Here is a 13,892-nt window from a genome sequence, read left to right as displayed (position 1 = left end):
AAATTTTTACATAGGGATAGTATAGATTTCATTTAATGTTGAGACAACAAAATCTTGTAAAAAGGATAAAGAAAACAATCTGATGGCTCTCAATTTATATTTAACTTTGTCACAAAAAATTTATATTTAATTTGCATTTTCATATGAAAAGCTATAGACACGTCAGACGCCACCCAGACAAAGTGGCAAACTACATAACTGTGGGCAAAATTTTTATAAAAAAAAAAAAGAATGGAAAAGAGAAAAGAAAAGGCAAGAGCGAGTTACGTTGAGGCTCATGGTCAACGCAAGCATGCTCAGGTTGAACTCAAGTTGACTCTCGAGCCGGGTTTGATTATAGTTTCTTTGAATAAGATATAAATCTTGCTCTATTCTGTAACATTTTCCTCCTTTAATCACGATTTCAAAACCACCTTCTTCTCCCCACTTCCGTCCATTGAACCCCCTTTAATCTTTTTTGCCTCTGCTCAGATTTCTCCCATATCTTCCTTTCTTTCTCTTTTCTGGTGCTTCTTCTGGGAGTGGCAAAGCGACAGGTGGTCGAGAATGGCGAAGGTGATGGCCACACTATTCTTCTCCTTCGTTGTTCTTTCTGGCATCAGCCATGTGAGACCAAATGCGTCAGATCATAGTTACAAAGAAGGAGATATAGTCCCCTTTTATGTTTCAAAAGTTGGGCCATTTAACAATCCCAGGTAAGTAATTAACTCCACTTGATTCTTTCTTATCTCAAATTTTCAATTTGGTTCGAGTAGTGAGTTCTTCATGCTTCATTGTCTTTTTGCTGAGGCAGAAATCACAGAAGATATTTATAGTAATGTTGAACAGTTACTGTTTGAGTTTCCTGTAGCTTTAATAAAAACCTTGTTCTTTTCAGTGAAACATATCGTTCTCATGATCTCCTTTTCTGTATGCCAGGTTGGTTTCAGTCCTTCATGATTCGCCCTTCTTATTCATTATCCATCTTCGTTAGTACAATCACTTTCTTTGTTTTTATATGGACTGCAGATCATGCCAAAGAAAAAAAAGAAGCGTTTGGTGAATTCTTAATAGGAGATCGATTAGTCAGTGCTCCTTACCAACTTGAATTCCGAAGGAATAAAAATTCTGAAGTACTTTGCAAGGAAACACTCCAGAAGGAAGACGTGGCCAAGTTTCGATCTATGGTTCAAAAGAACTACTTCTTTGAAATGTATTATGATGACTTACCTGCCTGGTCTTTCATAGGACGAGTTCATCAGGAAGGAGAAGACCCAAGTGACAAGAAGTACTACATGTACAAGCATATTCACTTTACCATCTTCTGCAACAAGGATCGTGTTATTGAAATCAATACACGGCCAGTGCCTGATGCGTTTGTGGACCTTGCAGATGATACTGAAAGAGAGGTGGAATTTCTGTATTCTGCAGAATGGATAGATACTGACACTCCTTTTGAAAAGCGGATGGAGAAGTACTATGCATCATCCTCATGGCCCCATTTGTTCTCAATCTTAAGTTCGTGTGTGCCAATTCTCCTTCTAACTGGGATTCTCGCAACTATTTTAAAGCGGGTCCTTCAGAATGATTTCAAGTAAGAATCTTTTCTAGTTTCTGCATTATCTGTTTTAGGTTCAACCTGTCGACTTTGACAGGACTAGGACACTTCAATTTTGTGCTAAAATGTATGATGTTACACTTGTTTGTCTCCAACATAGGTATGTCCATGATGAGGAATCTGCCAAGGATGAAGAAGAGACTGGTTGGAAGGATCTCCATGGAGATGTATTTAGGTTTCCCGAGTATGGGTCTTTACTTGCGGCTGCCCTTGGAGCTGGTACCCAGCTGCTTACCCTGTAAGTTTCCTCTGAGTTCTAAACCACCGCCCCCTTATGTGTAATCTTGATTGTTCTGTCTTATAAGTAATATTTGTGCATGATTTGCAGCATAGTGTTCATATTCATTTTGGCGTTTTTTGGTGTATTCTATCCATGCAATCGAGGGGCTCTGTCTAAAGCAATTGTTGTCATATATGCACTAACTTCAGGATTTGCTGGCTATACTGCAACCTCATTTTATTGTCAGCTAGAAGGAACAAACTGGGTATGCACTTATGAGCCTTTTCTTTCATGGGATTCAGTACCCCTTGAGATTCTAATTGTCATCTCCAATCATTGATTATTGCATACTTGTACTTGCTTATTGCAGGTTAGGAATTTACTGTTGACTGGATGCCTCTCTTGGGGACCCCTATTTCTCACATGTTTCTTTCTGAATACTGTTGCAATTGCTTACAACACCACTTTTGCCATTCCATTTGGCAAAGTTATGGTGATAGTTCTCATATGGACTCTTTTAGCATTGCCCCTACTTGTGTTGGGCGGGATTGTTGGGAAGAAGAACAAAGCAGAATTCCAAGCACCTCGCTACACAAGTAAATACACAAGAGAAATCCCCCCATTGCCATGGCACCGCAGAGCAATTTCTCACATTGCAATGGCAGGGTTTTTGCCGTCTTGCGTTATATGCGCCGAACTTTACTACATATTTGTCTGTCTTTGGGGTTTCAGGATTTACGCTACCTACAGTACCTTGTTCATTGTCTTCATCATTCTCTTGATTGTTACTTCTATAACTACTATGGCTTTGACATACTTCCAGCTTGTTGCTGAGGATTATGAGTGGTGGTGGAGGTATGAAGTTACTGTGTCATTAATTTCTCATGCTAACTTTAGCTTTTGAATCAATCGCTAAATGAATATTGCTCATTGGTTACTCTTGTTTTAATGCTTCGGGAGTGACATTAAACCCACCAAAAAAAAAAACTTTTGGATACACATAGCTTCCACGTGAAAACTTCCACAGCAAAATAGATGTTAACCCTGATGAAGTATTACCCTAGACTGCCACCACACCTTGGAGAAAAGTGTCCCAAGAATGCCTGCTTTGTTGATTTATTGATGCATTCTAATCTCCATTATCATCTTCTTTTGACCTTCCGCATCGTTGCTTTGATTCTTGGGAATCTTCTGTATATTTGAGGTCTGCATGGTTTAGTCATTTCACTGATATACTTTAGCCTTGATTGTTAAATAGCAAATTTTTTATTATGTGTTCACTGGGTTTAACCTTTGTATTTCCTTTTAATGCAGACCATTTCAGTATGGTGGATCAGCAGGATTATATATCTATGCCTACTGCTTCTACTACTACTATGCTCGCTCTGATATGTCTGGGTTCTTGCAGATCTCATTCTTCTTTGGATACACGGCCTGTATATGCTACGGTTTCTTTTTGATGCTTGGAACTATTGGATTTTTTGCAGCTTCTCTCTTTGTTCATCACATTTATGGATCCATCAAGTGTGAGTAGGCAATTTCTTTTTGGGTTCTGAGGTCCAAGAACAGCTGAAATTGAATTCTTTGTATTTATCATTCATATAACTTAAAAGAGTCAAAGTGACAAAAAAGACTATATTCTTTTGGCCAGTGCATGAGATTGTATTTGGGTTTGTATTTTACCTTTAAATTTATGTTAGTTTCTAGTGATAAACATTAAATGTTTTTTGACATAAGGATGCACAGGTATGGACCATTTTCAGAAAAATCAGCCTGAACAAAAGTATTAGAGGGGGGGAGAATAAGAACCAGGTAATATCACTTGGGGGACACTAATAATTAGAAGAAAAAAGAATCAGACTAATTGGGACTTCAAGCTTTTTGTTTGTGAGTTGAATCAATTGATCCTTTATTTTTATGAAAGACGATATGTTATTATTGGGTTTTGAATGTACTTGGAGATGATCTTCGATATGTTTTTTGCCCATACGAAATATATTCCCTGATATAGATATAGACTTTTGATTGTACAACAAATGCACAGAGAGGAAGAGTTTTGGGGAGAGGTTCTTCAAAGAGAAGAGGGAGTAGTTTTTCTTTTGTAAAATTTGCTTGTGCGTATATTGTGAAATAACCGTACTCCTACTCTCAATTAACCGTTCCCACCAAAATTCAAATTGAAAATTGGGCATTCTACTAATATCTACCCCAATCTTTTGTAAATTACAACTAGACTGCAAACATTTTGGGCTTGGGCCTAACTTGATGGATTAAGTTTTATCCCAACAGTTATTGACCGTGATAAGCTTACACACCCTACATCCCAAAATATAAGTATCGGATAACTAAATCACACAATTTAAAAAGTTGATTAAAATTGATTAAAGACTAAATATGTAAAAAATATAACTTATTTTTTTAAAACACTTTTACTTATGAGGTATTTACATATCACTCATCAATAAGGCCTCACATTTGCAGAAGGCTTTGAACTCAAAATCTTGTAGATGATAAACCAATTCTATATTAATTAAATCCATATTTATGTTAACACAAACATTGATAACAAAAAGGAAGAATTAGCATAAAGTTCGAAGGAAGGAATTTAATTATTAAAAAATCCTAATAACAAGTAACTAGTGTGTGTGTATCTTATTTTTCTTATTATAAACCTTATCATTACAATTAGCTAGGGGTGAGCAACAAACCCATTACCCGCTAGCCCGGCCATGACCCATGAAATTTTTGTCCATTTAAACCCGCCCAATTAGCCCAAATAAGATATTATAAACGGGCGGGCTTAAATGGGCGGGGTAGCCCATTAAACGGGTTGGGTTATGGGCAAGGTATTGGGCTGCCCATACCCGCCCATTTAAGTTTTAAGTTTTTAAAAATATTTTTATTCTTCATTTAATTGATGATATTGTTTCTCATTCATCTTTTATCAAAAATTCATGCTTGTCTAAGCTTTTATTTTATCCTTTAGGTAAAAGTTGGAATTTTCAAAGTTTATGAGACTTTATGATTAGTGACTACTTTTATGATTTTATCAGACTTTAATTGTTTGCGAATCTAAGTGAGTTGTGTGATTGAATATGGTTGATGTTATTTCATATTTGATTTGCTATTTGGCATGTAAAATTTATTGACAGCTTCATAAGGTTACATATACAAAATAATTATACTGAAAAAAATATATAAAAAAAATAAATGGGTTACCCCGTAACCCGGTCAGCCCAAACGGGCTGCCCCGTAGCCCATTTAATATGGGCTAAATGGGCTACTACCGGGTTATGGGTTAGCCCATGCCCATTTATAAATAAATGGGCGGGCTATGGGCTAACCTTCGGGTTAGCCCACCCCGCCCATTGCTCAGCCCTAATTACAATTGTTAAACTTTAGTAATTAAATGCGTTCGGAACCTGATTGTAATTCCCTAACCAAAAAGGGTCGCCTCTCGGGCGCTCAGTCCCTCGTAAACTTCATCTCGTCGTTCTGGTTGCGAGTCCAACCTCATGCTAATGTGACCCAATTCAGCCCAAAGTGTGACCCGACCCGACAGTTGGATTTTCATTGGGCGCGGGGAATGGGTGGGCTCGACGCTGCGAGCTTTGGCTTCTCGGGGGAGCAGATGACTTCTGCCACTTCTCTGCCTCCGAACCTTTCCGTCTCCTTCCTTTCCTCCACTTCTAAACTCTCTTCCCCTGTAAGCTTCTTCGCTTTCTCATTATCTTCAACATTTCGTATATGTACTCTGTTTACCTGGGAAAATTGAAGGAAACAACCGGAAAAGAACATGCTTTTTCTGAATTTATTTCACTGAACTAAGCTGAATTATTGTTATGGATGAACATTTTCATGAGATACGTGAAATGTAGAGTATGATGCCATCAATTTGACATCTTAATTACACATCAAATTTGTTGTTACTCTGCAGATTTGTGTTCTGCCTGCGCGTATTAATAATGGTCGGGGGCCGAAAATTTATGCTCAAGCTGCAATTTCCAGCGATAGGCCAGGTGGCTTGCTTTTTCTTTTTATTGTTCTGTTTTTTGTGTCTTCCCTCCTTTGATTTCTTTTGAGGTGTTGCGGTAACTGGTCATGTTTACAGGCGCATGTGATCCGGAGCTCCGCGCAGTGCTTGAACTCGCCACGGACTCCGAGTTGTATGAGCTTGAAACAATCCTTTTTGGCCCAAGGTGGGTAGAATCTTCTGGAATGTGAAAATTGTTTGAATTTCTTGCAGAGTAATGTGTCGGGTCATAATTTAAGTAATTCTAGGTGTCTGAATAGTGATAAATGTTTTTCTTTTTACATGTATCAGCTACTTCAGCCCTTTGCTAAAATCAATCCCGAGTAGAACTGACTTTGACCGGGCAATGATTGGGGTGGACCTTCAAGAACGTGAAGAATATATAGCTGCTCTTGAGTCGCGATTTTTATTTCTTGCAGCTGATGCCAGGTCTACGTTAAGGTTACTGATTGCATAATCTTTTTTTTTTTGGGGGGCTCTGCCAAATCTTTAGTTAAGAATTAATCGTATAGCACTGGGCCATTGATGTTGTTACCTAGCTTAAGAAGGAATGCCTAGCTGCGTTATCACTGGATCCTTTTTTTTCCCAAATTGATTGTATATGTTGTTGAATACTTGATCTGGGCAAATTGTTTAATTTGGTTAATTCTTCGTAGAGGCTGGAGGCCATCTTATAGAAATGTCTTGCTTGAAGTGAGGAAACGATTAAGCATCCCTTGCTCAAGCAAATTGTCAACTGAAGACCTTGAAGTAGAAATTTTCCTTCACTTATTGCAGGATGATTTAAGGTACCAATCTTTCAGCCCAAGCTATGTATGAATTCTTTTTGCGGATTAAATGGTGCTCAGTTTATTTTTCACCCTGCACTTTTCTCTTGTAAATTTATGGGCAATGACAAGTGTCTTTTTTATCGCAATGCTGGCACTCTTCCCCTGTTCTCCTTTGTTCCTTGCATAGAACAAAGACATATTTAACTTTACAAAGCGACATGTGAGTTTCTTGCAATAAACTTTAAGATGGCCTGCCAATTAAAGCTGCGAGAATTAGCCTATTCCTTTGACACTTGATGTGTTTTCTGCTCTCCATTTTATGCTGATACTATTAGGCAGCAGTTTATCTTTCCTGATAACCACTCCTGAGAACCATATGTTCTATGATTCATTGGATACGCATTTGTTTCCTTTTTAGATGTACAGTAATGACCTAAATCTTGCATATTTCTGTAGTGAAAAATCAGAAACTTCTGTAGACTTATTGGATCTTGGCACGGCGTCTAATGTTGAGGATGGCCAACTCAGTCAGTGGAAAGCGCAAGTTCTTGCAGCTGTAAAAGTTGGTGCCGGCGAGTTTCAGTCAATGATTTTAAAGGTATCTTAAATGGTTCATAAAGATACTTCAGATGGAACCTTTTTTTATTCATAATGATTTGATTTAATTTAAGGTGATATATCTCTTCTAATTCTTTATTTTCTCTTGTCCTCTTAAGGGTGGTGGTATATTTACATTCACAAAAATATATCAGTTGGTAAGAGAATGGTATCCTTGTTTTATTGTTGTCTTAAATTAGTTTCCAATAGAAAGCCATTTGGTCTTTCGTTTCTTTTGATGACTAGGTGGTATCTTGTAGTTAGCAAGAAAATTATCTGGGAAATTTCTTCGAGAAGCTGCTAACTACCAGATTAAGAAAGAGTTAATGAAGAAGGTATGTATTGGCAGGGACTGGGGTTTGATAACCTAAAATCTGTTTCTCCCAACCATTGACGTGCACTCTGTTCTCCATGATTTCCAGGGTGGACAGTTAGCAGTTTTAATTTAGAATCTCGGGCAGCCTTGCTTGCAGCAAAACAGGTGACAGACATTGGCTATTTTTTTGTTTGAAAATTAAGGTTTTATGATTTATTCATGGGAATGCGTTGAAGCGGTCATTGAAAGAATCTGTTAATATATTGTTGTAATTACTATGATGCATTCCATTCAAAAAGCCTAGATTTTAAAATATTTGAATGTGTATCCTGTATACTTGCTTTCTCTAATGTATCTCATTGTTACGATACTTTAAAACTTGATATTATACTTCAATTTTATACCTACACTAAACACATTTCTATGCCTTGCACAGAGTCTCAAGGAAGTTTTAATGTTTATGACTTATTAAATAATATGACTTGTTATAGATTTTATATTCATACCTTCATGATATGCAGCTCCCTGGTTCAGCCCAGCTAAATATACATTTCTGAAATAACTGGAGCATAATGCTATTACTGGAACTTTTTGCATTTGCATCTCTTTGCCGTGCATAGATTTGGTGCAAAAAAGAAGAGGATTCAAGTTTTGAATTTTAAACCATTCTTTCTTGTCCGAACTTTTAACTTTTCTAGGGTTTTCTTGGCGCTGCATCAAGATATGTGGGCATCAGAAGCATGATGACGCTACTTGGACCTGTGTATCTTCTTCACCTCATCGCATAACTAAAATTTCTTGAAGCTGTTTATTTTTGTTATAACTTGTCCTTCCTGGTTTTCCTTTTGAATTTTAATTTATATCACAGAATAATGTTTGTAAAAATCTTTTATATGATGAAAATTGTGGCTAATAATGAAACATCTATGGACATCTTGATATCAACTTCACTGCTCTCTTACATTCTGAGATGGAGTAAGCTCTCCAAGAGAGGTTTATTAGAACTTCAGTCATTAGCAGCTTCCTTAGCTTGAAGAAGGTTGTTGTCTTAAATTTGTATGAATTGTGTTTGGAGGAATATGATGATTTTCCCTAAATTTCTATATGACATATTATTGGTCTAATCCAGACGCCTTTTTCTTCCTCTCTCACTAACCTTTTATGTCAATGAAAGATGAGATCTTAATTGCTGCAAATCTGAGGAAAAATTTTATGAGCTACTGATCTGAGCTGTGGGTGTGGGCAATAAATTATATACTCCCCTGTACATTGATAACCACATCGTTATTGATGGACTAAATGATTAGATTTCTTTCACCTCAATGAGTGCTAAGTGTTAATTGTATGTCTAATTTTACATTGTGCAGGCTTTGGGGAACCTTTCTTGCAGATCTCGTCATTCAAATGCTTGGAACTGATTATGCTAGAATCTTGCGAGCAATTTATGCTCTGGCGCAGGTAATAGTGATGCTCCTGTTCTTCCTTTTTAGGCTGGTCGCTTCAGTAGATCCTAGATTGGCCATCCTGCCCATCTTGATACGATTGTTGTGCCTAACCTTGAGTTTATTCGGTACCATGTAATTAAATGGACCTGTTGTGGAATCCAACCCTGTACACATTTTTGCCTCTAAAACATCAGCTTAATGTTAGCCAACAAAGAACAAGATATAACATAACATCTGTTCACCGTTCGGTGTTCAATATGATCATAATACATCTCATACTACAGTGCTGATGATGCATGAAAAGGCTATTCTTTATATTAATTTATGGATAGTCTGATATTATTAGTGATGTAACCCTACTGGGTTTATGCAATTAATCTTTTGATAAATGACATCATAATATATCTGAGAGTTTAATGGGGCAGGCATGGCTTGTTGCATTATACAAGGGGACACAACGAGGCTTTGGCTTAATGTTGTAAATTTTATGAAGCATCAACCTGTAGTTCTCTTACACGGTTGCTTATGATGCAGATTCGAGTTACCCGAACATATAAGCTACGATCAGATGCTTCTGAAGAGTAGCGTGCATGCCAAGCTCATTCCTCTAACTTAGGGTCAGAGACTCCACTATATTGGTTTTTGGTCTGGTGAACAGTTTCAAAATTGAGATAAAAGTGTTGTAAATAAAATATATTTGTCTTTTTTGTAAATATACAAAGGTTTTATGTTTCAATATAATTCGAAGCCGAAGCAACTGATCGATTTTGTAGCGAGGCTATAAACTCCCAGACCAATATTAGGTTTTTTTTTTTGGGGGGGAAAAAAAACTATTCTGAAAATTTATCCATAGTTGTTATATATACGGAGAAAAGATACTCACTTTTAAGTAACGGTAAAAAATTTGTGGCAAAGAAAGTTATACAAAATAAAATTGAGACAATTTTAAAATGATAAAATAGTTTTAACAAAAACCAGTTTCCTAGAATAGGAAGAGGACTATTATAACCAGCAGGCTTTTGATTTATGATCACTTAAGTATGAGGTTTCAAGTTTGAGTTTCCACGTTTTCTCACAAAACTAACAACAGTAGCTTCAAATAAAAAGGTTTCATTTCAACGAAAAAAAAATAAAAAGGTTTCAATCTAATTAAAACATGGGCACTTTATAAGAACTACTAGTAATACTACATACTAGTTATTGTCAAACAAGCGGGGAAAGGGCAAAAGCCAAAAAGAAAAATCCTTTTTTTTTTTTAACAGTTCTAATGGAAATCTCATGAGAACATTGAAAGAAGACAACTTTAAATTGATAACGTTTTGGCATAAAATTTCGGTGAAAAAGATACCAATTTCACAAAGAGAATTAAAAAGGTTGAATCAGGGGCGTTGTTGCATAAAAATCAAGGAGATCTAATGAATCGTGAGGGAATTACCAAATAATCCTTGTTAAACATCTTAGGCTAGATCTTAACAACGACAGGAGTACAACAGCTATAAGCACACATAAGCCTAGGAAAAAAAAAATAGTGTTAGTAAACCCAATAAAAATTGACATATAATCTGTTCTTTTGTGGGGGGCAGTGATTGCGACATGCACAGATGTTACTAAAACTTTATTTTATATATATATATATATATTTATATATATATATCATGTGGAGAAAACGAGACTATCATGTGGACATAAAAATTGAGGGGTAAAAGGCAGAAACCCAACAAAGGAAAAGGAAAACGTGTGATGAATTGGAAGTTAACCAAACAGTGCCTTCCATTTCATTTTCTTTACTATCTCTTCCCTCCTTCTTTGTTGATCACTCCTTCCAATCACCCTAGTTTAATTCTTCTTCCCCCCAAAATTATATATTCATATTATTACAACACCTAAAACTTAATTGAAAATAATATATATATATATATATATATATATGAAACAAAATGATTTTAAAGATAACTGAACAAATGAAAAGAAAAATTAAATACTATTGAACCCCTCTTCGTTGAGCGTACCAAAAGATTGGCTCCAGTTATTAATAACTCAAGAGAGAAGGGTTTCTTAATTACAATATTACTGAATATCTTTTCTCAAACATCTAATTAAATTAAGAGTTTTTACTTCGTTTTAAAGAGAATTCGACAATAAAATTTTAGATGCAATAAGCAGATATAAGATCATATACGTACAATTATATGTTTTGCTTTTGACACAATTTGAATTCTCTGTAATTATAAAAGTGACTTTAGAATAATGCAGAGTAAAGAAAATAATGGAGAGGACAAAAAAGAAAGTGGTTGAATAAGGGGGAAAAGTGGGTCATGTAAGTAAATCGACAAACAAAAGTAAATAAAAATCACATCATCATCTTTGCATTGCTTGAAATCTATGATCCGCTGGTTTAATATAAGCTATAGAAATGAGCAAAACCTAATCGAAACTGAAAACCAAACTGAATTCATTTTGATCTTTCAGTTTTTATTTGATAGACATTTGGTGTTCAGTTTTCGATTTGATTATGCAAAAAAAATTCAGTTAAAATCGAAAGGTTCTAGTGTCTTAATGAATTCCCGTTCAAGTCCAAATAATATTACCTTTGGTTCTTAATATAAAATCTTGTTTGACTTTTATTTTGATAATAAATATAAGATCCTAATCTACTTTGTCTCTCATATTTATGTATTTTTTGAAGGTAGACTTTTTAACAATAATAATTCTAACCAATATACTTGATTAGCAAGGATATTTTAGGAAAGATAACACCTATTTATTATAAATAACTAACTTAATTTCTTTCCTTAATCTCTTCAAATTAGTTAACTAGCTCTTATAATTAGGACCAGAGATAGTATTTTCATACTCAATGAGTTTACCAAACCGAAATCATTTAGCTAATTCGATTCGGGTTTTTTTTCCCTCTTTTTTTAATTTCAGTTCAATGTTAAAAACCCAATGCTCATATCCCTAATCTAATCGAATGATTGAGAAGGGAAAAAAATAGTCCAGTGTGTGTATGAGTGAGCATTACATACATTATTGATTGGATAAAATTAAAATCTCTCTCCAAACTGTTGAGTAAAGACATTATATCAGAAATATAATCAAACATGAGATAATGGAGAACAGTATAATTCAAATGATAAGAGAGTATCCAATGTTCTGTTTTGTTTTTGACCATATAGCTTCTTCTTATAGAGAATCTGATTTCCACTTTAACTACTCAACCAATACAAAATTCACACCTTACGCATATATATTGAACTATAAATTTTGAAGATTATTGATTAATAATTATGCAGTTAAGTTAAAGGTTTGTTTGTGTGTGTGTGTTTAATGATATAACCCATGAAAATAAGAGGGGGCAAGTGAAGAAGATGAAGAAAAGGTGATACATATAAATCTCCAAACTAAGAAAGACAGTGGCATGATGAGTGAAAGCTGAGTCTTATCTTTCTTTTTTTTAACTGCTGACGCAAAATGAAGAAGGCTACAATATTTTAATTATTTAGAAATATTAGATTATAATATGAATATTAGTTTTTTTTAATATTTAAATGAACACACATCGAGCTTTTGCTTTTGCAAAAGGAAGAGAGACTTTTTTGATCTTTTAGATTTGATGCCTTTGACTTTTTGGACTTCCACAAGCGAAACTGCTCTTTTTGGATCTAAAAGATAGGCCTTCCCCACCCACATGCTTTGTTTTTCTCCACTCATCACTCTTCAATCTTTGCTTCTCAAAATTAAATTCATTGCTACTTAATTGTATTGACAGGATTGTTAATCTAAGAGTTATTTAATTAATTTAAGCAAGTTAAGAAAGATAAATAATTTAGTTAATTATAACAACTGTAACAGGACATACTTAATATTAGATTATGTATCAACTTATAATTTTTTTAATAAATCTCAATTTATAACTTATATAAATTAGTTTGAAGAAAAAACATAAATATGATAGATAAAGGTGATTAAAATTTTATATTTAACTGTGATCAAATCTAATCCCCCAGCTAACTCTTTTATTAAGTATTGGAGTGAGTAATGAGATTTATATATAGTTTGACGATGCTTGTTCTATGGGGAAGATAAATTCTTCACCATTAATAATCGAATTACATTAATTATAAACTAAACTATGCCCCCGAATTTTAAAGAGGGTCCTCCAATTTGATGATTAGGGTTTGTTGGCCACACTTTTTTTCCTCATAAATCATATCGTGTCACTTTAATTACCATATCATACCAAAATTTCTGCAAAAAAATAAATAAAGAGGAAAAGTGATCTCAATTAATTCATGCATGGACCCTTGGATCCTTCCTTGCAAAGCATATGTCAATTCATGGAAAAACTTTTGTGTTGTAATTAACACCTTCTTCGTTATCTCTCTCATCTTCTCTTTTTTCTTTTCTGTGTGACATGTTACCATTTATAACTTCTTTTTGGTCACTTTTTGTTTGTTTTACTTTAGGCAGCATGGAAATTTCGTATTATCGGACAATATTTGCATTGACTTCATAAATTATTCGTGTTTCCTACTCCTTGTCATAAATAATACTCAAAATTAGTATTACATATGCACACACAATTACCTTATTATATATCATTCTCAAATGCGCACACAACTCCCTTATATATTCTTAAATTGTAAGTTGTAATTATCAAGCTTTGTTCAATTTGGGATTCCATTTAGAACCCTCACACTGACTTCTATAACCTTAAAAGCTAGTTCGAGCTTAAAAGGAAAAAACATGTTTGGCATAATTTGGGATAAATGGCTCTGTGACAAAAGTCAAGTTAAAATTCAAAAAAAGTTTTAAAGATTTTTGTTGTTGTTGTTTATATTCAAATCTTCTAAAACTGTCTTTTTAATATAATATCCAAATTAGTTTATATTGAATTATTTTTTTATAAAAATC

General features: G+C 34.6%; 1 protein-coding gene and 1 pseudogene across 1 annotated transcript; both read left to right on the top strand.

Moving 5' to 3' along the window:
- Positions 1-546: 546 nt before the first annotated feature.
- On the top strand, positions 547-3,351 carry LOC114715908 (transmembrane 9 superfamily member 2-like). Its single transcript, XM_028900822.1, has 7 exons — positions 547-695; positions 878-918; positions 1,009-1,573; positions 1,698-1,835; positions 1,926-2,082; positions 2,188-2,672; positions 3,132-3,351. Exons 1-7 carry the CDS (start codon positions 547-549, stop codon positions 3,349-3,351), a joined length of 1,755 nt encoding a protein of 584 aa, XP_028756655.1.
- A 2,079-nt stretch (positions 3,352-5,430) lies between these two features.
- LOC114715866 (uncharacterized) lies at positions 5,431-9,757 on the top strand (annotated as a pseudogene).
- The last annotated feature ends 4,135 nt before the right edge of the window (positions 9,758-13,892 follow it).

Source organism: Neltuma alba, unplaced genomic scaffold (assembly GCF_004799145.2).
Source record: "Neltuma alba isolate B1F8T4 unplaced genomic scaffold, ASM479914v2 tig00011618_pilon, whole genome shotgun sequence".
NCBI lineage: Eukaryota > Viridiplantae > Streptophyta > Magnoliopsida > Fabales > Fabaceae > Neltuma > Neltuma alba.
This window is presented reverse-complemented; position numbering and strand designations above follow the sequence as displayed.